Source organism: Apus apus, chromosome 1 (assembly GCF_020740795.1).
Source record: "Apus apus isolate bApuApu2 chromosome 1, bApuApu2.pri.cur, whole genome shotgun sequence".
Lineage (NCBI taxonomy): Eukaryota > Metazoa > Chordata > Aves > Apodiformes > Apodidae > Apus > Apus apus.
In genome coordinates this window covers 17583927-17608747 of record NC_067282.1, presented here as the reverse complement: position 1 = coordinate 17608747, position 24821 = coordinate 17583927, and the positions used below count along the sequence as shown (strand labels likewise).

Sequence of the window (24821 nt, the reverse complement as noted above, 5' to 3'; positions counted from 1 at the left end):
AGCACAGTAATCTCAGGTATTATTTGCAATAAATCCTCACTGCAAATGTGACAACCCAAACCAATTGTACAGACAGACCAATTATCACAGACTAGCCTACCAAGGAGAACTTATTGTAAGGAATCTTACATTTGCTTTAACCTCCTGTACGGAACTGGATACAGCAACTCCCCATGGCAATGGTGCCTACTGAAAATCAAGCGCTAGACTGGCAGTCAGAAGGAGAGATTTGATAGCTGCCTACACAGGGAAGCTGGCATTAACCTATGGTTGTTCTATGAGTACAAACCATGGAACTTTTGCAGACCTCCAGCCTAGATTGATTGGCATACATACTGTGTGGTCAACAAAGATACTTGAGCAAGAACCTGCACACAGTTTCAGGAAATTACACCAAACATCAGTGCTTCAACAGGACAAGGTCATTCAGTTTCCATTTAAATATAAAAGGAAAAGCTTAATTGTCACATACCTCATTGCAACATTGCTGCCATCAATAACTATTGGCCTCAGGTTGTCACCATCCTCTGTCACTTCCTCCTGCAGTGGAGACTCTGACCTCTGAGACTCTATGGACGATGCTTCGCGCATTACACTAGTGTTAGCATTAGTTACAGTCTGTTCAGTCTCAGTTTTATTCCCAAGTTTGACAAGTTCTCCCAAAATATCATTTATTAAAGCATCAGTACCAAGTTTATTTAGTACAAGTTGAACCTGCTCTTCAGAGTAACCCAACTTAAGTGCAAACTCCAGTTTGGTTTGATATTCTTTCACCACATCAGGGGGCTTTTTTACTTCCTTAGGTACTATCTGAGCCTCTTCTATGCTAAAGTCTTGCAAGATTTCATTTCTTTTTAGTATATGAGGCTCTAAGCAAGGAGATCGGCACAGCTGTCGGTGAGTCTTAGGCAATAAATGTGATTCTGATGCAGAATTATTCAGTCTCTCTGAATCATTATCAGAATTTGTGCTTTCTTCAGAGTCACAGCTGGAGCTTCCAGAAGTCTCTTCTGATGCCTCTTTGTCTGCATCTTCTTTCCTAGAATTAACCTTATCCATCGTTGGCTTCTCCGCCATTGACCAAGGTACAACCGCATTTATTTGTGTGCCAGTGCTCCCCACATAAAGGTGGCCTAAATCATGCCCCAGATGATCCTTCAAGCCCATGAAGCTGCTGCATGTACTTGACTCCACTTTGCTGTTTTCCTTGTATTCCTGAATATAAAGTGTTCCGTATTCCTAAAGAGAGAACAAAAACGGTGCAACTGGTTACATGTATTACTTGTTTTGTATTTTCTTGCTTATTTCTCAGAACTGCATTTATGCTCTCCCAGAAGAGAAACACAACCTTTTTTTATAAGCATTGAAAATTTTGAGGGAAAAAACTTTTCCTAAGGAACATCTATAGCTAAGCAGATAAACAACTGATCAACTGTCTTCTGAGTGCATCAAATGCTTATACTCAAACATTTCTAGAAATGGGTTTATGAAAGAATAGGAAATAAAACACTGCAAGTTTACCTACTGTAATGCAGACACAGAAGCCTTGTCATGATTTAAAGGAACCAAGGTATTTCTTCTAGCTTAAGACAGCATTGTAACAATAACAAAAAACACAGCTATAAAATACAAATAGTAGAAAAGCTTTGTATATTAAATACCTTCAACTCTGCTGAATAGAAAGAAACTAGCATACTACTAGATGATCTGGCTTATTAGGCAAAAATAAGACATAAAATGAAATAGTAACAGAAAACATAATTAAATAAACTTATTGGCCCTAAAAGACATTATCAGTTCAAGTGCATGCAAACTATTCCTGAATTCCCTTACAAAGTGATAATTAAGTCAAGAAAGACTAATTGCTCTCAACAGTGTGTTGTATTAGTAACACATAAAGCATTTAGAGACACAGATTGATCTTACGGCAAATAAAGCCAGTGGAAGTCTTTGCACTGGTTGCAACAGACCTTTCATCAAGCCAACAGGGCAACAAAATTAAAAGCTGATTTCAACTCTTGGACTAGTCTTGTGCAAGCCTTTTGCTGAATCAAAACTAAATACAAATATAGAAGACATGTAGGAAGAACTGAAGAAGAAAAGCAGCAGTTTTATGGACTTCATACACTTACCACATCTTTTATTTCTGGAGGAATTTTGCATCACAGTAGTTACACAGAAGTTAGCTACCCATTTAATTGTAAAGATTACTTCCACTATCTGCGTTTAAAGGCAGATTCCTATCTCTTTCCATTATTTTGTTCTTTTAAACAGGAATCTTTGCTAACTGCTTCAATAAAGAAGGTAAAAGATAAATTATTTCTCATAGATAAAGATGAACCATATGGACCAACTGTATTGCCAAGAATAAGAAGAATTTACATTAAAGGAAGACTATAAAACAAAGAGCTCTTTCACACTTTCAACTTGCAAGGCAGAATGTAAAAGCAAGACAGAGGCAAATGACCTCACTTGAACTTGACAGATATGTTACAGACACAAATTTCATCAAGGAGGATAAATCCCAATAAAACTTTCTGTCAAACAGAATCTCTTGATCTATACTAACAGAAATTACAGGTATGTCTCATGAACACCCAAAATCTGTGTCAGCAAAGACATTAACTTTCCCATCCACTTACAGGTTGGTGCTTAAGAATGACCCAGTATTTTAAGAATACGGTGTACTTTCCTCTTCTTGGAACAAGTATCTGAAAGTGGACAAAGGTGAAATTCATCCAGGTTCTTTAGAGAGAAAATCAAGCAAAAATTACAATCTGTGGTTCAATAAAAGCAGACTCTGTAGGTGCAGAGTGCTAAGATATCACCACTCTGGTGGACCTTCTGACCTATGGGGCACAAAAACTTACTTTACCTGAGAATTTCTAGTTGAAACAAACAAATAAATATATCAGCAGTGTTTTCATCTCCAACACCTTAATCCAAGCAAGACTGACAGGAAAGAAAATGCTCAAGTTTTATTCAGATCTAATATTGTTAGAAGACAGTAGGGTTGTAATACTCTCAAGCAGCATATCAAGGAATATTACTTTCTCTTCACTTCAAGCTTGAGGATTTCAAGCAAGAGCAAAGATGAAACACAATGAGAATTTAGGAAACAAACCTTTTCACACAGTGATTTATTAACTAACATAATGCACTAGATGGCACAGTGCTAGTAACAAATCACAACAATATCCCAATAAAAAGATACAGTTTAAAAAATCAACATGGTGGCCTTCACGGGACTGACACCCCCCAAAAAAACAGAAAGAAAGAAAGAAAGAAAAAAATCTCAAACAAGAAGTCCCTATTGGAAGCGAGGCTGCTTAGCAACCAGCCCTTAGTTGCTAGGATGCACCCCTTTAACATACCATCATGAATACTAGCACAGCAAAAGAATAATTTGGTATGAACAAAAGCCTATGAAAGAGAGCGGGACTTAAGTGCGTCTGGTTTCCCCTCAGAGAACAATGCAGCTGCCAAACCGATCTGGAAGCCCCGACATCATTGTTCCACCAACCCCACAATCTGGTCTGACTCGAGGAAGTCTAGTTAATGGGCAACACTTTTAAGCTGGACTGAAAAGTTGAGCTGGCTCATGTACTGCTGCCACAGAATACAGGGAGATAATGGGTCACTGCCTAAATCCGTGTACTGTGAAATGTCATTTTAGTATTGAACTAAAAGTAAAGGGAGGGGGTATTTTTTTGGAGGGGGGAAGAAGGCTGCATATTAACAGCCTGGAATCAACAAAGCTTGAAGTGCACAGATTAGAAAGAGGATTTATTTTTTTTTTAATGTTAGTTAAAATAATACTTAAGTCATTCTCCAGTAGTCTCTTCCTTGAAGTTTAAGTGCTTTACAGCAACTACAATTATAAACACCCTCCAGTGGCATTCAAAGGAGTCACTAGCATATGAATGCGTCTGAAGATCAGGCATTGTATGAAACATCCTTGAGATGATTTGCAAATCAACTGTGTATGAAAAATGACCATAAACTGAGCTCTGTCCCTTGTCAGGAATGTATACATAATAAGTCTGGCATCTATTTGCTTTAAGTCCCCTGTCAATCTCCACCTCGCTCCAATATGTAACTGCTTCTTTTGCACAGAACTCTGCTGGTTTTCAGAAACTATTTAAAGAAGGTAAAAAGAGCAGCAGCTTGAAAATCTGCCATACAAAGTATATAGTCATCATATTATTGCTTTTAAAGGGTAGTTAAACTTATGTATATACTGTAAATCCAAAGCTAAAGATTTCTGAAATAGTTTTGCATAAACAGTGCCCTATTCCTGGCATTTGGCCTAAACCCTCCATGAAAACTATTTTCAGACAATTTTTTTTTGTTTGTGAACTTTGCACACTCTATTTGTGGTCAACAGCACCTCTGCTAGACTTTGGAGTTGCCAGTATGTCCTTTATGAGATTCACTGATTAAAACCATGAAAATCAGATGTCACTGCTGAACACTGCTGGCATTGATTATTTTATCTTGATTTGGTTAGTGAACAGCAACGTGCCAGCCACTCTACTGAAGGAGTCCGTATTCCAAATCAACACCAGTGTACCTATACATAGGACAATGAAGCTCATGAAAACCAGAGAAGGTCACATTTACCCAAGGAGTAAAATCAGGTAAGGAAGAACTTCTTGCACTCTTTATTTACAAGGAACTCTCATGACGCACATACGGTTTTAAAGTATGCTTAATGATACAACGCAATATAGCTAGGAAAAATACGATACAAATTCTGACTCAACTGAGAGGCAACCAACCAACCATCAGTCAAAAAATTTTTATTTAGAAAGTATTCAACTTTTGGTTATGCTCACCACACCTGAATAGCAGAATCTGTATTTTTAATGAAAAAGTTGATAAAACTCCCAATTTAGACATACTTATGACAGTGTATGTTTTAAACTATAGCCTGTCTAAACCCACAGTACCTCACACTAGGTTCACTGTTATAGGTCTAAAATACTGTATCACTGAATCAAAGACTTTTATCAAGTATAACTGTAATACTCCAGATGAACACTGTGCTACTACATTGCAAAAGTATAATCTTTTCCCATTTCTTAGAAATCACCACAGTTTTCCACTAGGGATTTAACAACAGTCAGCTCTTTAGTTCACCCTCACACAAAACACAACTATTTCTCAAAGAGATGTGAGATAATCTAATCTTTTAATGTGTATTCAGAGTATTTTCCACTTACAACTGAGCATAAGAAAATCAATTTAATGCAAATTTAGTTGACAGAGGAAAATAACAAGGAGTAAAATAGTGCATCATGCGGCACAGTGTAACAGAAATTGCGTATTCTCAAAAGACTGTCAAAAGTTGCTGAAGATACAATCTACAGTGAAATAGTTTAGCATGTTTTCACACAGGCAGACTTTTTCTCAGTCTTTTAAACACAAAATGGAAAATACTGAAACCGTAGATAGTTGAAAAACTGTCATTACTTGTCACAAGTGCAGAGCTGATTGGAAAAGGAAAAAATGAATGTATCAGTTATCCAAATTATAAAGATACTGCAACAATGCAAATAAAATAATGAATATGTAATAAATACCTACTGCTGTAGATTCTATGTATTTAATTACCATTGTATTTCAGCGAGTGCTGTTGTCTGCATCATTCTATCCAACAAAGGAAGGATGTCCCATTGAACAGATTGGTTAATGCTCTGGGGCAACAGATGTCTACTGGAACTGCAGGAGACCAGCAACTGGTGGCCTGCCCATCTTCTGAAAACTTTCAATAGACTCATGCATATGTTCACACAATAGGGCATGTGGTAGAAATGCAAACCTCTTTTTAACCCTTTCATATGCTCTCTTTCCCTCCCAACTGATATATGAAGGTCTTTGTTTTGTTGTTTTTTTCTTTACAGGATCCTTGGAACACAGGCTCATGGAGTATACAGTGCTTGTTCTTCAGCCTACCATCTGAACTCAAAAATATAAAACAAATTATAAATATTATAAAATAGTCAAGCTTGATCTGACACACTTATATTTTTCAAAGCACAAAACATGTTCCCACCTGAGAGCAACCTAATGGTGTATCTCACACCACAGCATCTTCACAAAGTCCACCATGGAGCTCTTCCTATTCTCACAAACATAGGAAATTTCATCCAGTACAGTATAATTGAGACTATGGACATTTTTTTCCTTTCTTAAAAAGCTTTTTCTGCCAGTCACAAAATAAATAATAGTTTATTTGGAAAAAAAAAAAAAAAAAAAAAAAAAAAAAAGGAAATCCTAAAACCTAAACCTTCCCTTTCTCCCAGGGAAGTAGAGGAGAATTTGTTCTGCTCATGGCTACAGCCTACCATTTTCAAATTCTTGGAAACTCACTGACGCTTTTGAAAGTTCCTTAATAGAACTCACTGGGTGAGATCACCACTCTTAAACATACTTAGTCTTCAGACATAACTGTATTTCTTTCCCTCTTTCCCTCTCTTTCCATGAGACACCCAACCTGCACAAATCTCAGCTGACACACACACTTGCTACGTTGCCCAAATACAAACCCATCAGCGGCAACACCAGAAAGGTGAAACGTCCCATTTCTGCAGAGAGAAGCCTATATACTTACGTTCCCTGGAAAACACACAGACATTGGCCTCTTGTAGCTGTTCCAGAAGCAAGTCCTTAACACGATTTCAGCTGCAGACTTCAGGCAAGCAAGCAGAACAATGAATGGACGAACAGATGGACCCGCGATGTCTTTGCTTAACCTATTACTGTGCGGACGCGGAGCCAATCACGACCCGCAGAGCTCACAATTAGTTGGCCAGGCAGATGCAAGGCAACCTCCTCACCCTGCATCAGGTTCGGAGGTTTCTAAGATAAGCAAGTTGATGTCATTCTCAGGGTCTGCCCGGGGCAGCATGTGTATTAACGAGGGGTGTGCAGCAACAATAGGCCATACAAAAGAGACTAGCAGGCAGCTGCTGTATGAGAGGCAGAGTCATTAGGGAGCAGGCTGCCAACAAGAAACACCTGGCTTGGGCAGACTTCAGCTTCTCCTCATTGTTTCTAATTCATGAAACAAAGAAAGGAATTATTTCTAAGTAGTAAAAGTTGTGAGTTCCTATTAAAATATATCAGTTCTAAGGAATATAATCCCTTCTATTACAGAGACAAGAAGCTCTTTGTCAGGAAAAATATTAAATAAATCTATCAGTAGCTATCTGTATTCCCTTTATCTTGCTGGCAAAATTAATCATATTGGTACAAATCACAAGGAGGTATGAAAGGAGCTCACACTAAACACTGAAATGTATTCAGAAGCCGCTTTCTGAATTTCCTGACACTTTTGTACACCAGTCAATAAATGTAATAAACTTACACAGAACTCTAACAGAGTACTTGTGGGCAATTTCAATGCAAGGAAACTGATTATACTAAGCCCCCATAATATTAATATGTGAAATAATGGATATTTTAAAGCAGTGGCATTGAAACATTAGGGCACTTGACAGAAAGGAATTACGAACTACGAACCACTCTTTTGTTCTGCAGTCACTCATATTTGCAACAGAAGTTCTTTCTTTGTGGTTCCACAGATCTGCTTGAGGTGCCAAGATCTTCCTGTCTCTTTGCAATGATGAAATATTTGAACAAAAGTCACGAGCTAGGTCATAGCCAGCTTTTCATGTTTTTTAATTTTATTGAAGTAAGCCACATGGAAACACAAATTCCAGTCCACACCTCCCCTCCCCTCATTGCCCAAAAGTTCCAGTACCACCAAGCCCTGCAAAACACATATTTAGCAATGTAACAGCCGCAAGGGTTTGAAGCTTGACAAAAAAGGTGGAACAATGTGTGGACTTACAAATAAAAAGTTGCCATTGCTGCTAACTTTGGTGAAGACAGCCCATCACAGAGAAGAAGACGATTCTACATTTGCAAATGTTCATCTGAATGACTGCTAGAGAAGTCTATTTACTGATTCAACATCATTACACGCCTAAAAGCAACACCAAGAACCACAAAGGCAGCTGACCTCTGCTTGGGACGACAGGAGATCTGCTGGTAAATATCTACTGTGACTTAAAAAGCAAAAAATAATGTGAATAGGTCTGTTAGAACCATTTTTAGTGATTTGCCTAATTTTATGTGGATATTGAAGTGATTTAACATAGTAAATGAAATCACATACCATCATGCATTTACACTGATGCATGTATCATGTGCCTATATATTAAGCTGCAAAGCAGAAACCCCAGCTATACTTTCTCTGCACTGTCCATTAAACACTCCTAAGAAAAATTACTAACTTGACTATTTTGGAGCTTTTAAAGTTAGAGGCAGGAGGAGACTTTTCACTAATTTCTGCCTCTGTGGACACAAAGAGTGAGAGAAAGCTACCCACAAGCACAGTGGGACGCCTGATCTCCAGCACTGGATTAAGCCTCTTTGCAAACAGTGAATAAAAGCAGTGATCTGAAAAAGCTAATCAGTCCCTGCTGTGGTATTTAGACTACCTCAGTTGCCGGTATTGGATCATGTTAAGCATATTAAAACTTCTGTAGGCAAAATAAGAAGCCAGTCCAGTTCACCTATGTCCAAGAACTGCCTTTAAATGCAAGCAGGATCACTTGGCGAGTCATTAATTTAATATCTTCGTGATTAGAGCCAGGCAGTTCTCTGGCAATACCAGAAATGCTTGTTTTGGCAGAGGACATCTATGGTACCTTGATGTACACCTGTAACAAATTGAGAACTCCATAGTTCTGAAGTTGTGTACCTAGGGCTCTAGAAGAACAACTAGTGCAAATGTATCCATCTGGCTTAAAGGTCTGCTTTAAAAATAAGGTTATAAGAAGTTTATTTGTGAAGATATGCCGCCTTGATGCCCTTTACAGTACCAATAAGAATACACCCCCACCTCCTCCAAACAACTCTCCAGATTCCAAGGGCACGTCTTCCGGGAACGAGGTCTAAACTTCAGTTGCATATGACTGTTCATGCTAACACCACGCTGCAGCACTGACTATGAACCAAGTCAGAACAATCTGAAGACTTACATTATATTATTTAATTTACAAAAAAGTATTCTATCAAGCTGGAATTGCATGAATTAAGCAGGCATTTCTTGTGCACAATGTCAGTTACTAAAACCAGCTGCCTATTCTGGAAGCAACTTCTCAGCTTTTCCCTAAAAGAAGTTGGGCTGTCCAAGGTTCACAAGGTGTCACATCACAGCGTTAAATCAGGCTTGTGATGACAACCTCATATAGTTCAAGATGTCCCCTCTCATTGTAGGGAGGGTTGGAATACACAACCTCTAAGGGTCCCATCCAACAAAAACTAGTCTACAATTCTCTGGTTCTATGACAGAAAAACATTTTTATTAAGGTTTAACCAGTACTTGAAGCTTCCTACTGAGTACGATGAAGTCAACAAAGAAACCTCAGTAAGAAACACTGTGGCTCTCTTGTCACATCTGTGATAAACTAACAGATCACTAGAAGGTATACAGTGCAAACCAAGAGGTTTCTGTTTCTTGTGCTAAAACCTCCAAATCCAATAATCTGACTAGTTCAACTATCTCATTACCATATTTAAAATACAAGGAGACAGTAAATTAAATCAAGTCACCAAAATACAGCAAAAGTAACAGCTCTTCCAATTTCTAGCCTTGCAAGATCAGTAAGCAATAAAACCTATTTTTGTGGCTCCTAGAGACTGGACTTTACCTGCAGTGCTCATCAGGTCCCTAACGCCACTGCATCAAACAGCAGGCCAGCACAGAATCACGAAGTGGCTGGAGGTGACGGGCTAACTCAGGGACCATGTAGTGGGAGATTTCTGAACTGCACACAGCAAGGTGATGCGATGTTGCAGAGTGCAAACCTCTCAGCTGGGTGAGGAGTGGGAAGAAGAGCATCTCCTTCCCTCTGTTGCCCAGTTTGGTACGAAAAGCATGCATGGGAGGACAAGAAAGACCGAAGGAGGGAGAGATGGAGCAGCTGGGAAATTCAGACAGTGTAGGCTGAAGATAGTAGGAAAGTACTACTACAAGGGGAAAAACAACACTAAAAAAAAAGCTGCTAGCTCCAGCCAACTGTTGTTGTTCCAAACACACCGAAAAAAAACCCTTGTTTAAAGATACATTATTTTATGCAACCATATAAAATGGTCATTCTGTAACTCAAGTGGTCTTACTGCCATTAGAAAGACAACTTGTCCCATTAAAGTATTTAACTATCTTTTATTGTAGAACTTTATTATAAACCTCCAGTAATGATACACTTACAAGAATACACAAGTTACATCAAACACATACCATTACATTTCTGAAATAGAGATGAAGGTTGTAGGCTACAGAGAAAACTCACTGCTGTGCCATTGCAAAATACCCTACATATACTGTTGGATTTTAGAGCTGCAAGGGAGATGGTTATCTTAAAAATTATGAGGAGGCAATTCAAGAGAAATTCTTCTTTTCCAGTTAGTATGTTAAGAGATGCAAACTATCTTAACACCTTGAATAAAGTTCACTTAGCTTTGAGGAATGGCAAATGGTGCTCTAGACTGCATCTACACACAGTCATAAAAAAACCCCAAACAAACCACCTGCACTCCACAGCCACACAGAGAAGTTAATTAAATGACCAGTAAAAAGTGCCTAGAATTCAGAAAAACAACTGGTATCATGAAAAAGATGAGTAATGCTTTGCCTATAGAATAAACAGGCTTTAAAACAGAATATTTAAAAAGGATCAACTGCATATTCAAATGCAGTGTAATTTCTGTGTAGAAAAGTACATACTTTCAAATGCATAAAACTAAAGTGGCAATGAGTTCTTTCACTCTTTGAAAGAAGACTCAGCCACCTACAGTTATCCTTAAAACTTAAAGGAGCAGAGATGCATTTTCCAGTAGGCTCTCATCTTAAAATAAGGTTAGGAGGCCTACAGCTTCTAGTATAATCTCATTAGATTATCAGCAAACTAGAGCAAACCATTGCAACATTCATAATTTCAAAACATGCAAGAGGATGCAGAGAAGAGGAAACCCCTAAGTTTTATCATAACCAGTGATTACTTTTTTGCTGACTGCTAGTATAAACAGACACAGTCTTTCCTTGCCTGTGGGTAGACAAAGGCTGTGACCATGAGCTCTTTGTCACGAGATGACATGGTGCTCCTCTGCAGCTTGCCTACATAAGGAGCCCAACAGGCTTGAGCCATACCAGCCAACTGTGCAGAAAGCATAAAGCACCATTCTGCAACAGGAAAAACACCAGCACTACCTGTCAGTATCACACTGAGAAGTAGGTCCTGACATAAGACACATTTTCTGATGCAGAGTTTCAATTTGGAAGTGAATAGTTTTGATCACATGACAAAATAAAAACCCACTATGTTTATCTAAGATGATAAAGAAAAAGTAGTTGCCTCAGCACCATAATTTTGGATATCCATTGCAGGCATGGATTCCTAAGCAATGCTCCTTCCACAGGATCGTAGAATCATTGAGGTTAGAAGACATGTCTGGAGGTCATGTGGTCCAGTCTTCTGCTTGAGCAGGGTCACCTAGAACCAGTTGCCCAGGACCTTGTCCAGACAGCTTTTGAGTATCTCCCAAGGATGGAAACTCCACAACCTCCCTGGGCAGCCTGTGCCAGTACTCGCTTATGCTTACCATGAGAAAAGTTTCTTGATGTTCAGAGAGAACCTCCTGTGTTTCAGTCTGTGCCCACAGCGTCTGGCCCTGTTCCTGGGCAACACTGAAAAGAGCTTGGCTCCATCCTCTTTGCACCCTCGATTCAGGTATTTATTGATATCACAGAATAATAGAATGTATGGGGTTGGAAGAGACCTTTAAAGGTCATCCAGTCCAGTCCCCCCTGCCATGCACAGGGACATTTTTAATTAGACCAGGTTGCTTGGAGCCTCATCAAACCTGCACTTGAATGGTTCCAGGGATGGGGGACTCCACCGCCTTTCTGGTCAACCTCTTTCAGTCCTGTACATTGTTAAGATCCCTCAGTCTTCCTTTCTCCAGGCTGAACAGTCCCACCTCTCTCAGCCTTTCCCTACAGGCCCTTTGTGGCCCTTTGTTGGACTCTATCCAGCATGCCCACATCTCTTGTAGTGAGGAGCCTGGAACTGGACGCACCACTCCAGATGTGTCTCACCAGTGCTGAGCAGAGGGGAAGGATCACTTCCCTTGACCTGCTGCACCACTCCTTCTAACACAGCCCAGGCCACCAGTGGCCTTCTCTGCCACAAGGCTACATTGCAGGCTCAAGGATTTTCACATATTTAAATGGATGCACTAGGAGCACACCAGCACAAACACACCACAGCATGTGTACAGACAGCATGATCACAGAAGTCTTGTTTCCAAGGGATGCAAAGTCATGTGCTCAGGAAAGCTTGGGATTTTCTGGGACAGTTTGCCCAGTCAAGGTCCAATTTTACAACTATACCTCTGTTGTCAGGAGCAGATCCTTTCACTCCCTGCTCTGATACAGCCATATGTAAGACGCACACCATTCTGTGAGTTGTGCTTTAGGACTGTGACCTCAGTTACCATTTCCTGTCTGAAAAAAAAAAAAATCTATTGATTTTTCTTAAAAATGCAAATATCAGGAAAAAATACACCTGTCACTAGCATCAAGGTAGGTCTGACAGTCTTCAGCATTCTTTAAAACGGTGTTTTAATCCAGTATCTTCCATACGTTTCTGCCCTTCTGGGTGACACACGAGCTTAAAACATCTACATTATCATGAAAATTTAACAATTAAAAATACTTTAAAAAATATTAAAAAATCTTCTGCCACTGGTTTTCAAATTCCAGTCTACAGACACCAAAGAGTCTATTCTCTTTTTACACAGTGTACAAAGTGTACGCCATCATGCTTAGCAAAGTACTTTTATTCAAATTTGTTCTGTTAGAAGAAAATCCTCTAACAAAACTAACATGATTATGTGAAAAAAAAAAGTATTATCTTCATTTAAATACAAATTTAAGGGACTTAGCTAGTCAACCTAACATCTTTTATTTGTGCCACAGACTATTATTAAGAGTTTGAAAGGCTCATCAGAGGAAAATAGGCCTCTCAAACTGTCTACAGACATGGCCAGGTTGTGTTTCAGGTCATGCTGCTGGCAAGAGAGCTCTGTAATCTCCAGGGTTCCTGGATGGAGTTGAAGGTGTTGGTTGGACTCTATGTTGCCCTAAATGGCTTCACAGGGTTATGCTTATTTGAGAGACAATTCCTGTGCCTGTACGACATGGCTGCAGTTGTCATTTTGGACTGGAGCCTTCTGTGAGAGCTGCCAGCAGCAGATTTTCTGCAAGACTTTCGATCTTGACATGTACTCTCTACTGGGATGAAAGAGCCAGAGAATACGTTAAGCTCAATTTTTATCTTTTTTTTTAACTGAATTTAGTAAATTAAGAATTGGGGAAAACGAAGATGGTCATCCAGTTTCTCAATACACATGTAGTACATAATTATTTCTTACTTTCTGGGGAAGCTTTTTACAGACTTGACAAGAAGCAAGATCTTACAAAAGTAGGTAACTATAGCTGCAAATCCAAGTTAAAAAATAAACAGGAAGAATATAGCTACACAGAAGTCTATCTTACTACTGTCATTTATGTATGGCTTTTCTTCAGATTTACTGTATCCCTGAACTCGAGAGTCCCCAGGAAGTCCCCACACTGAAAAACATACACCAGGCTTTTAAATTCTAGTATGTTACACGTTCATAAAACAGCTTTCTCACTTTCATTTAATAACCTAATACATCAAAAAGAGACAAGCCATCTGTTAGTAATTTCACATGGTTTTTGTAGGTCTTCAGTGTCTCAAAGTAATTTCAAACTGAGCTCAGAAGTTTGCAATTTTTAAAGTAGGAATTAATACTGCAGACAAAATTTCCTGATGTTTAGTCTCCACTTTACATATCTTTTTTCTTCCTTTTTAAAAAAAAATTAAATTGTAAAGCTGACTAAATTTAATCCTGTGAACACCTTCACAAATTCCTTCATTAAGATTAATATTTCGAGTCCTTTTTGGACCCCAGAGCTCACATTTTGCTTTTCAGAGTTCCACCTCATAATGAAGTTAGATCTGATGAAGAAAGATGCAATTGAGAAGACTTCATTCAGAACTGGTGATGCTATTGTATTAATATTTAGAATTTAGTAATTTTGTTTGAAAGGGATCTCCAGAGGTCAGCTAGTCCAACAAACCCCCACTCAACACAGGGTCAACTACAGTAGGTTGCTCAGTGCCTCTTCCAACTCAACTTCTGAGTATCTCCAAAGCTAGAGATTCTACAATCTCCCCAGGCACCCATCCCAGTGTTTATCTTCACATTACACAGCTGAAGACAGCAAAAAGTTCCCCTTCAGTCTTCTATTAGCAGGGCCGAACAAATTCAGCTCTCCCAGTCTCTCCTTGTACGTGATGTACTTCAGCCCCCAAATCACCCTGGTAGCCATTCACTGGACTTGCTCCAGGAAATCAGTGTCTCCTCCTGTCCTTTGGACACCAAAACTGGACAGAGTGCTCCAAATGCAATCTCATCAGTGCCAAAAAGAGGCAAATAATCACTCTGCTTCATCTGCTGGCTACACTCTTGCTAATAGAGCCTATTTGGCCTTATTACTGATTTTTGCAGCATCATCTTGCACTTACCAGGAGATGAGGCTTTACTTTCCACAAAAGCATTCCATGTCAGCAGATGAACTAAACTCTATTTACAATGCCCACTGGAGGCATCTGTTTTCAGTCTGCCTCTTACAAACGTTTTCCCTCCAGAGCTCCCACGGGCATACTGATGAGCGTATCCAAGCTGTAGATGAACAATTCAAACTGTTCATGGAAGTACACAGAGCACAGCAAGAAAGATCAGCCTTAAGATGATGATCCTCGTTTTCACACTAATGAATTTGCTTATCCGAGGTCTCTCTTACAACAGCTGTAGAGATCAAAAGGTAACTGATCTGTAACATGCTAATGTCTGAAATTTAGCAAGGTGTCTCAAGTAAACTATAGACTGCTACCACAGCCTCAGGAAACTTTGGAGCTGACAGTTTTATGAAACAAATCAGATGGAAGACCACCAACAAATACTGAACAAAACCTTATGGAGAGACCAGGCATGGCAGCAACACAGTTAAACTTATCAAAGCCAAAGCACAACTATTTTGAGTCTTTAAAATTACTGACTGTGCAATTCCACAATACAAATACTTGCTAAATCTCAGTAAAGATCCGTAGTTTAATTTTTCCTAATTCATCAAGCAAGGGTGGTTTACCAAGTTTCACTTATGACATAAGCGATGGCCAATTCAGAGAAGGCAGAGAGCTCACAAGAAAGGAAGTAAAAACATTGAATGAGTCTTGGTAATAAGGTCAAATTCCAGCTAGTAGGCACCACCTAAACACGTTTATGAGCCACACAGTCTTTTGCTGGAACCAGATGAAAGTCACATCAATGTATGCATGACACCAAATGTTATTTTCTTCTGCACAACAGCTACAACAAAAAGCTATTAACTGACAAGCAAACAAGTGGCTGAGGAAACAACAACTGAAACAGAAAACTCCGATTTTAATCTTTCAGTAAGGGATTGTAGTTCAGCAAGAACTTCAAGAAATCCAGACAGTAATCCCAACAGTGACAGTTCTAAAAACACCAGTAAGTCCAACTTGCAGCTTGGCAAGATCTCAGTTGGCAGGCCAGCAAGAATGGCAGCAGCAATCCAAGAAGCAGCTGCTGCAGAGACTGGAGAGCCCAGGTGCACAGCCCTGGGCACTTGCACATCACAGCCCTTCCCTAGCCAGAACAAACTATTTCCAGAGGTGTATCTGGCATTACAAATAGTAAGTATTGGAGTAACTGCTGAAGCAGAAATAACCTGAGGTTTTCAAGTAAGTTGAATGTTTAAGGTGGAAAGGCTTTAGGGAATGTTGCTCCAAACTATGAGGCTCTCCAGACCCTCCAGTTAAGATAAGTGGAGCTCTCCATGAAAGCATTGATGTCACTTTTTACAAGAGAAATGTCTCTCACCAAGGGTGTGGCAATGCACCCATGCTGAAGAGACTAGATAACTCAGTGATTCAAACAGTAGCTTTACAAATGACAAAGGACTGAAGAGACCAGTGAGAATCAGGGCACCAACAGTAATGGTGACTTGGAAAGCACAGAGATGAGGATTCATAGGTATCAGCTGCTCACCTTAAGACTTTGCAGAACAAAAGGAGACTAGGAAAGTAGCTTCTGTTACAGGAAATGTAATCTGTCCCTTTTCCAGCCAATCTCTGCCAAACCATCAGATTTCATTAGTCCTAAGATAAAAGGATAAAACTCACAACATAATAGAATTTTTCAGCTCATTGCAAAACTTCAAAGTTTGATGGAACTGATTCATTGATTTTGCAACTTCACGCATTACTTTTTACAGCTCCCAGGGAAGGATGACAGGTTTTGTCAAACAGTGAAGGACTCAAGGATTTAAGACACTTTCCAGCCTCTGAGCTTTACCTACCCACAGCAAGCAGACCACATTCCAGGTATTTCCAGTGACCTGTGTCACATTTACTGCTGAACACCTTCAGCTTCACTGACCTCCCCAATCTCTGGCACTCCTCTGCAACTTTCAATCACCTCCCAAGACATTCCTTTCATACCAAAATAAATTAATAATCCTCCCAATGGAAGAGACACAGTAACATCCATTAGACTCTCCTGCACTCCCAATCACTGAATGTCTTGCTTTGTCTCTCCCTTCTCTCTCCCCTCTCTTTTCTCAAAATACCAACTTCCTATTAAGTAAAATCCCTCCTCCTGGCTGCAGCTTTAGTTCCCTCACTATCCACCCTAAAGAAAACCATAATTTTAACTCAGAATACATTTTAAATACTTTGCACAATCTTGAAGAAGCATTATGAAAAAGGCATATTTATCCTGAACAAACTCAGAACCAAACCACCTTCATCTAAAACAGAGATATTGGGAGCTACATTTGTGCGCACATAGGAGCTATGATTCAAGAATGAACGGAGCTTATCAAAAAGCTAAAACAACTCCTTAATGTGGGAATACAGTATCCTTGCAGAATAGGAAAGTCAGTGTGAGGTGTCAAGCCCAGCACTTCATACTAAGCAAAATAAAATTTGAATTTTTGGTAGCGCAAGCTCAGCCTTTCACGTGAGAAATGTGATCTACCCCGAAGTAATCAATCCTGATAGGTAAAAGAGACATGCCAAGTTCATCTAAGCACAAGAAAGCCTCAAGGTTATGAAAACCTTCCTCAATTTCTGCTCATCACTAAATAACATGGTAAGGAACATACTTTTTGACAGAGCCTGAAGCTGTTATACAAAAACATTTAAAGATACAGAGCTTTACAGTGAAAAATATCCACACAATATTGTTTTCCTACAACTCAGGAGATCTGCCTATTACACAAGACATGAAGAGGAAAAATACAGAGAAAGAGAAACAAAAGAATTAAAAAAAAAATAATAATAAAAAAAAAAGGATAGGAGAGAGAATTGCCTCATACCTCTACCAGGAAGGCAATTACGAGCAGATGACAATTAATCTTCTATCTGTGGGCTAACTGGAAATGACTACAGTTTGAGACAAGGAGGTATAAAAAATGACTCTGCTCTTTCTTAAACTATCTTACCTCTGCTTTTGTTATGTTCTACCCTTAACATACAATTTAGTAACTAAAATGAAGTGTCAATTCTTTCAAGCACAAAAATCCAGTTCCATTTAATGGGCTTCTTGCTTGAAACAAATGGTAGAAGTTGTATATTTGTTGTAAATACTTAGCAAGCTTGAAGACAGGAGGCATTTTAAACATAACTACACATATTAAAGAGATATAAAGCATCACTATACAATAACTTCAGTCCGAGGACAGAAACATTTCAGTCTCTTCATAGAAACAACTCACTGTCAGTCTTTGTACAACATCTGTTTCTTAGGGTACCTCAGATATAGTTTCCAGTACCACAAGACAGAAACACGAAGTGTAACCACCTTAATCACTACTGAGGCCACTGGCCAGCTGCCATGGCAACAAAAGCTACAGAAATGAGTGAACATTAAATCTCTCTTGAGTAACTTCCACAATACTATCCACAACTTCCTAAGCCACATGTGGGACAGTGCTTCACAGAACACTGAAAGCAGCAGAATAATATTTACAAAACAGGAATAAAGAGCCAGTCTGACGTCAAAACCTTATGCATCACATGTTTTCTGACCTTCCTCCTAGTTACTATAACTCTCTCTTCCCTATACTGCTTCAAGCCAGAAGTGATGGATCTGATGCAGAAAACACCAAAGAAGATGCTATGCCTTTTGTAACGAAAGAATTCAAACTAGATCGCACATCTCCTTTCTACTGAACAGAGCTGCTTAGCAGTAGTCATTTCTGAGTACAATAAAAATTGACTTAAGCCAAGCAAGTTCCTCGTTTCACTTCATGCTGACTTTGAATTGTGTTTTTCCAGCTCACTTGAAGAGTATTTTCAACTGCATATACAAGGTATAAGATCTCACAGAATAAAATATCATAAGGTTTCCAACTTACTCATGTAAAATTGAACAGTAAATAGGTTTCATCAAATATCAAACTGAAACTCCAATCTTTTCAAGTCTCATCAACTGCAAGCCTAGTTTTCTTAAAAAACAAAACAAAACAGCTCTGGAACCCTAATGATGTTTTTAAAGGCTGGTACAACCCAGAGTAGCAGGCAGTGAAATCACTCCAGCAGACTGTTGCTCAGCTCAGCAGTCAGCCTGAAATGCACAATCTACACAGATGAGTCAAGTCTGGATAATCCCTTCATGCTCTGTCAGGTTGAGAGTATGGGGGTTGTTTTAAATTGCATACCTTCAATAAACTCTGCTTCTCTTTGCATTTACATTATAAGATGATATTTTTTAAAGCATATTTTGATTTGCAGCTGCCTAAAAATGTTGTTGGTAGAGCTCTATCAGGACCTCATAAATAATAATTGCCTTTTTAAAAGGATCACAAACAGTAATGTTGATTGTAAGACCACTGAGTGACTGCTGCCCTATCAAAGCCTAGTAATAAAGTTGTAATAACCGTGTAGGGCTAAAACCATATATATAGCAAGTTTTATGGAAAGATGGAATACCTTAAATTGGTTCAAATACATCTATTAAGAAAAAGAAAAAAAAAAAGCTTTTGAACTCTCAAGACTAATTGGTCTAATAAAAACAATGAGAGGAAGGAGAGAAAACAAAAAACCTTCCCCTATTTCCCTAGAATAGTTGCAAATGTGTTTTATACTGACATAACGAATTCTCTTTAAAATGACAACATGCTCAGATTATGATGCATTCACTACAGTACTCTGCTGAAGTGTAATCTCACCCTGGAGCATCACCAGATAGCAAATTTAGTTCATTAAGACTTACCTAATGCAGTACTGGAAGAAATGTTACTGTGAACTCACTGGCTCCCTATATGGGCAAATGTCAAGTGGTAAGGAGATGGTGAAAGAGGAAGTACCCTGACGCTTTGAAAACCCAGACATACTTGAATCGTTTATTTTCTTTCCAGATCAAAAGCCTGTGCTACTGCTCTGCTGTTAATTGCATAACCCTAAGAGCCACAATTATGAATTAAGTCTCTGCTTTGTGAACACAGGCCAAGAGGACAAGACACACCGAACAGGGCATTTCAATACATCTGCTGTTAAAGCAGCGCGGGCTACGGCTCCGCAGGATGGGTTTACTTCACCCAACTTTCAGCAACACCACCGCGCAAGGGCTACCTGGCTCTGCCAGAGCGACCAGAGGCAGGCGCAGGGGGGCCAGACAGGACCAGAGCGGCTGCAGAAGGTGCTGTACAAACACAGAGCAGCAGTTTCCTCCCCCGGGGACATTGTAAGATAACGTCACCGCTCCGCAAATACAACTGTACATGCCCGGCGTTACTCAGACGTGCCTGCAGAATTAGGTCCAAAACACACAGGTGAATGAGAATTATTTTTTAAGAGAAACTGGAACTTCAAAGCCATAGCAGGAACTGAGAACGGTGCAGGCGATGCTTTTAGAGGTTTCTGCTTATTCCGATTTGGTTAAACGGAGCAAGCCAACTTACGCAGGTTCCCTCACTCAAAGCGGAGACAATAAATTTCCACTGCTCTCACAGAATCATTTCAGAAAAAAAAACAAACCCAAACCCCAAAAGTTAGAAGCAGGGAAACGGCAGGGCAGACAAGAGTACCTGAAAGAACTTTTAAATTCCTTCTCGGCCGGCCGGCACTCCCGGGTACGTGTGTCACCGGGGACAGCTGCAGCTCCCAAAGCCGCCGCGGGACCAGCCCCCGGGGGCAGCCCGGCCCGGCCCGGCCCGGCCCGGCGGTGAGGGGAGGCACGGGCGCTCCCGCTGGTTCGGCCCGCGGCTCCTGACGGGGTCGGCAGCGACGAGACGGAGGAAAACTTTACGCAGCAGCGGGGCCGGCCGCGGGGCCTGCCGAGGCGCGGGGCGGCCGGCGCCGGCCTGCCGGCCCCCCGGGGCGGAGGGACGCGGCTGTCTCCTACCTCCCAGGGAAGCACCGAGCGGCGGCGACGGCTCCTTCCTGCCGCGCCGCGGCCTCCGCCGCCCGGGCGACCTCCACCGGGCGACCTCGGGGAGGCGCCGGGGGCAGGGCGGGCGCCGCGGCCCCGTGTTGACACACGCGCCGGTTCGGCCCCGGCGATGGGCGGCGCCGGGGCGGGAGCGCGGAGCAGGGCAGCCGCCGCCGGCCGCCGCGGGGCTCGGCGCTGCCCTCCCCGCCATGGCCGCGGGCAGCCGCGCCCCCCGCCCCTCCCGGGGCCGGGTTCCCCGCGCCCCCGCCGCCACCACCCACCTGCAGCCCGCCGGCAGTCCCGCGCCGCCCGGAGAGCGGCCCGCCCCGCCGCTGCGGGCGGAAAGAGCGGCGACAAGGTCGCCTTCACCTCGCCCGCTGCCGCGCCGCTGCTCGCCTCCCGCCCGCGGCGCCGGGAGAGGCTCCGCAGGGCCCTGCGACCCGCCTGCCGGGCCCCTCTGGCCGCCGCCGCCCTCTCCGGCCTCTCGCCGCGGCGCTGGGAGGCCGGGCCGGGGCGGGCAGAGCTGGGCCGGGCGGGCACCTGCCGCCGGGGCGCGACCAGACCTGGCAGGGAATTGGCTTCCCCGGCGCTCGGCGCCGCGTGGTCAGGGCCCGGTCCCGCCCGGCCTTCGCAGCGGCTCGGTCGGTGGGCAGCCGAGGGTCCTGCGTGCCCGGCCCGGGGCAGAGGCCGCCGTGGATCCTCCTGGCCTGACCAAAGTCCTGCTGCCATCTGAGAAGATCTCTCGGTGTTTATGGAAGTTCACTGTTCAAGTGTCCCCCTGTCTAAACTGCCCCGTCTTTGTAGATGGAGAAAGGGAGGTGGTGGAAGAGGGTTTTTTTTTGCCAAGGGTCACAAGCTCAGTCGTTGGCTGAGTTGGTAGAAGAAACCTTAACTTCTGCCCTGTGTTCTAAAGATACTTCCTCCTACGCCGCAGTTACTTTTCTGCAGATGAAATAATCTACCTCCCACCATCCCACCCAGCTTTCCGCGCTCCTGCCGAGGCGGCTGAGCGCCAGGAGGCTGCTGAGAAGTGAATGAAACTGGTGGTGTGAATAAAGCTTTTGAACTGACTGAGCACGGAGTATGCGAGATACCACGTACGGCTACTGCTACTCACAGACTTGAAGTGTGCATCTGTAGTTGTTACTTGATCCTGTTCTGTTAGTGAAGTTCATGAAGAACCCTGCTTGTACCCAGCAGAAAATCGGCCAAACACACGGTTTATTTTTCCAATAGAGTGTGATAGATTCGCTCAAGAGAAATGATCATAGAGGAATGGGGCTATGATGCTTTCCTATAGACGTTTCAATCAACCCATCCTCTTAGAGCTGAGTTAGTCTGTAAGTGCAATGGCATGACTTTGTTCAACTCATTCAGCACAGGGTCTTTTGGATTCCTCAGTGTATCTCATCTCCATCTTAGGCATGAGTTTGGAGGTCTTGGCTGTGGGTACAAGAGGCTGGCTCTCTCATGTTTGTTACTTAGCTGTGCAGAAGGAGTTTGAGACCTACAAAAAATTAAAATGCTTGTTCCCTCACTCCCAGACATGCTGATGCTGTTTCAGAAATATCAGAGTGGTGTTCAAATGTGACTAGGAATTTATTTTAATGGAGGAAATCAGGGAAAGCAAGACTAAAGAATTAGGCACTTGCAGTGCTGCTTCACTGCTTGTTATGGAAGCCTTTGCTGGTGATTGAGGAGCATATGAGTCAGTTAAAAGCACTGCAATGCTGGAGAAAATTATTCTCAATTATCAGCATAAGAGAACAGAATAATATGGAGTGGAATTGATTTTGAAACTACTTAAAGTCACATGAGGGCTTCACATTTTAATTTTTTTTTCTTTAGTGTACTATAGTTCCTGGTGAATTTCTCTAAAGGAGAGTTTTGACCTCATCTCCTGTTTAGAAAAGATAGCAATTCTGTAAACCTACAGTACCTTTGCACTTAAAATGTGCAAGTTATGAGCACAAGTTAAGTCTGCTCAAATGTGAGCTTTACTCAAAATGAAGTTAGCTGCTTCATGTCACTGCACTGATCGTTGGCAAAACCTCATTTCCTCTCTGTTACCTTAGGAAGCAAGTTGCTTCCCAATTAAAACATATGTGTTAAAGTCAGAATGGAAGATTTTTCTGTCCCATGAACACAGATCCCAAATATAGCAGTACTATCTTGGAAGGGAGTGTTGTATTAAGACTTTTCTGGCTAGGACAGTCAGGGGTTGGGGATTCGTACACCTCCAGCACTTCCCATATCTCTCTGTTCCTCTTGAGTTTGGTTCCACATTGTATGTCCACAGTCTTTCCCACTCCACTGTTATTCAGGTTTTACTGAAACTCAGGATTTCCGTAGCTTCTCTGGGACTTTCACACATTGCACAACACTTCCCCGGTCAGCAAACGAAGGAAAAAGTTGTCATTAATAAATGGGAACACACTTGTGGGATTAATCACTACTTAAAATTAAGAAGAGTGAAAACAGGACCAGCTGCCCCTTTCTGAAACCAGAATGTCTTTCATATCCAGAATCTGTATTTGTGTAACTACAACGTAACAAAAGGAAATAGCAAAAGTTCATAAACAATACTTTTCTATAAAATTGCCCTTCTATATATTAACTCTGATCTCTCTTCTGTCTCTGAATCTCTCAAGTCAGACTTGTTTTAGCAGCTTTGCATCACAGTTATCTCTTTTTTTAATGAAAAAAACGTACATTCATATTATAAAAATTTCTTTACCATCTCAATTATGTTGTGCATTTAATCTGCCATTTCTGCTCTCCCCTTATGAGCGACAGCTGTTTTCCACTACTTGAATATTTTCTGCCTGTGACACAGAGAATGCCTCTTTTATTCCTGCAGTTGTCCAACGAGCTGGCCAGCCCATGTAATTGAACCTGCATCTCACTCTCTTGGCCTGGGAAACCTGTGTTTCATGCCTCCATCCACAACACCCCACTTCTGGGGTAACCCCTGTGCAAAACTCTTTTGATCCAGCTTGTTCTTGAGATTATCAGGTGTGCCAGAAGAGCTAACTGATTTCAGGAGAATGTCATCACTATTAAATGTGTCTGTTGCTTTTGTCTTTTTAAATAACTGCTGCTTTACTTGAAAATCCTAAGCATTAAGTCTACTTCTTGCTGGCTTGCTGCTGCAGCCTTTTCAGTACCTTTTGCAGGTAGACCCTTATCCTTTCTGAACCATGATTATGGTCCCTGATTCCAAACTGGCACCCTTGAAATGTCTAGATGATGTATCAGCTTTCTTTAGCCTCCACCTAACATCATTTTTTTCCCTTTTCAGCCACCACATTTTGTCCATTTTAATCTCAGAATCTTGTGCTGCTTCTGCCATTGTTTGCATAGAAAAGCCTACATACTTTATATGACAGAGCTGCTATGACAAACAATGTAGATTTTGTTAATTTATGTTACCACAGCAACTGAGTCATGTGAAAATGTAATGTTACATTGTTTAATACTGTACCTCGGTATTCTGATAAAAAACTAGGGAAACATCATATATGTAGAGCTGCTGTGCAGCTGGGGCTACACTGGGTTGACACCTGTGCCTGCAGAGTAGGTATAAGTAGGTGGTGTCAAAATGGTTCTAAAAAATAGGATCCTCTGGAGTCTAAATACAATTCTGTTTCTTCTGCTCTGGGAAGAATTGCAGGCAGTTTTGAGGAGGGGATTAGGATGTTGATAAATATAAAACTGATGTGGAAAACATAAGGCACAGTTTGGTGGGGACAAAAGCAAGCTGCTAAACCTAGACAGGTATAAAAAAATGCACAAATTTAGAAGGAGCAACTTAAGGAGTAACCTTAAGTATGGAATCTGGAGTCTACTGTAAGTTACAAGCTGAATATGAGTCAGCAATGTGTTTTCATGGCAAAACAGTCAATATCCAGGGAAGATGTATGCATGGGAAGCAGTCCACGGGCTCCATGCAGTATTGGTAGGACACCAGTGGAAGGACTAATTTTGTGCAGCATAGCAGGGAGGGAGGCAGGGAGGTAGCGAAAAGAATGAGCAGAAGATGAGAAGACTATAGGAGCTGGAGTTGTTCAGGCTGAAAAAATAAGGCAGAAGATAGGCATGCTAAGAGTCTTCATATAGTTGAAAGGGTATTGCAAAGAGAAAGGGAATAATCTTCTTGGTAGATAGGGTAAGATGTAATGGACTTAAATTGCATCAAG

The 24821-nt window shown here is 41.4% G+C and overlaps 1 protein-coding gene across 1 annotated transcript in view; it reads right to left on the bottom strand.

The window, feature by feature from the left end:
• Positions 1–20664, bottom strand: part of ZC3H12C (zinc finger CCCH-type containing 12C) — a 45276-nt gene extending 24612 nt beyond the window's left edge. The window contains exons 1-2 of the mRNA XM_051635377.1: positions 20279–20664; positions 473–1239 (exon numbers count right to left, since the gene is read on the bottom strand). Coding sequence (XP_051491337.1) covers positions 473–1167 — 695 coding nt within the window. The 5' untranslated portion in view covers positions 1168–1239; positions 20279–20664. The remainder of the gene's footprint in view (positions 1–472; positions 1240–20278) is intronic.
• Positions 20665–24821: the final 4157 nt, after the last annotated feature.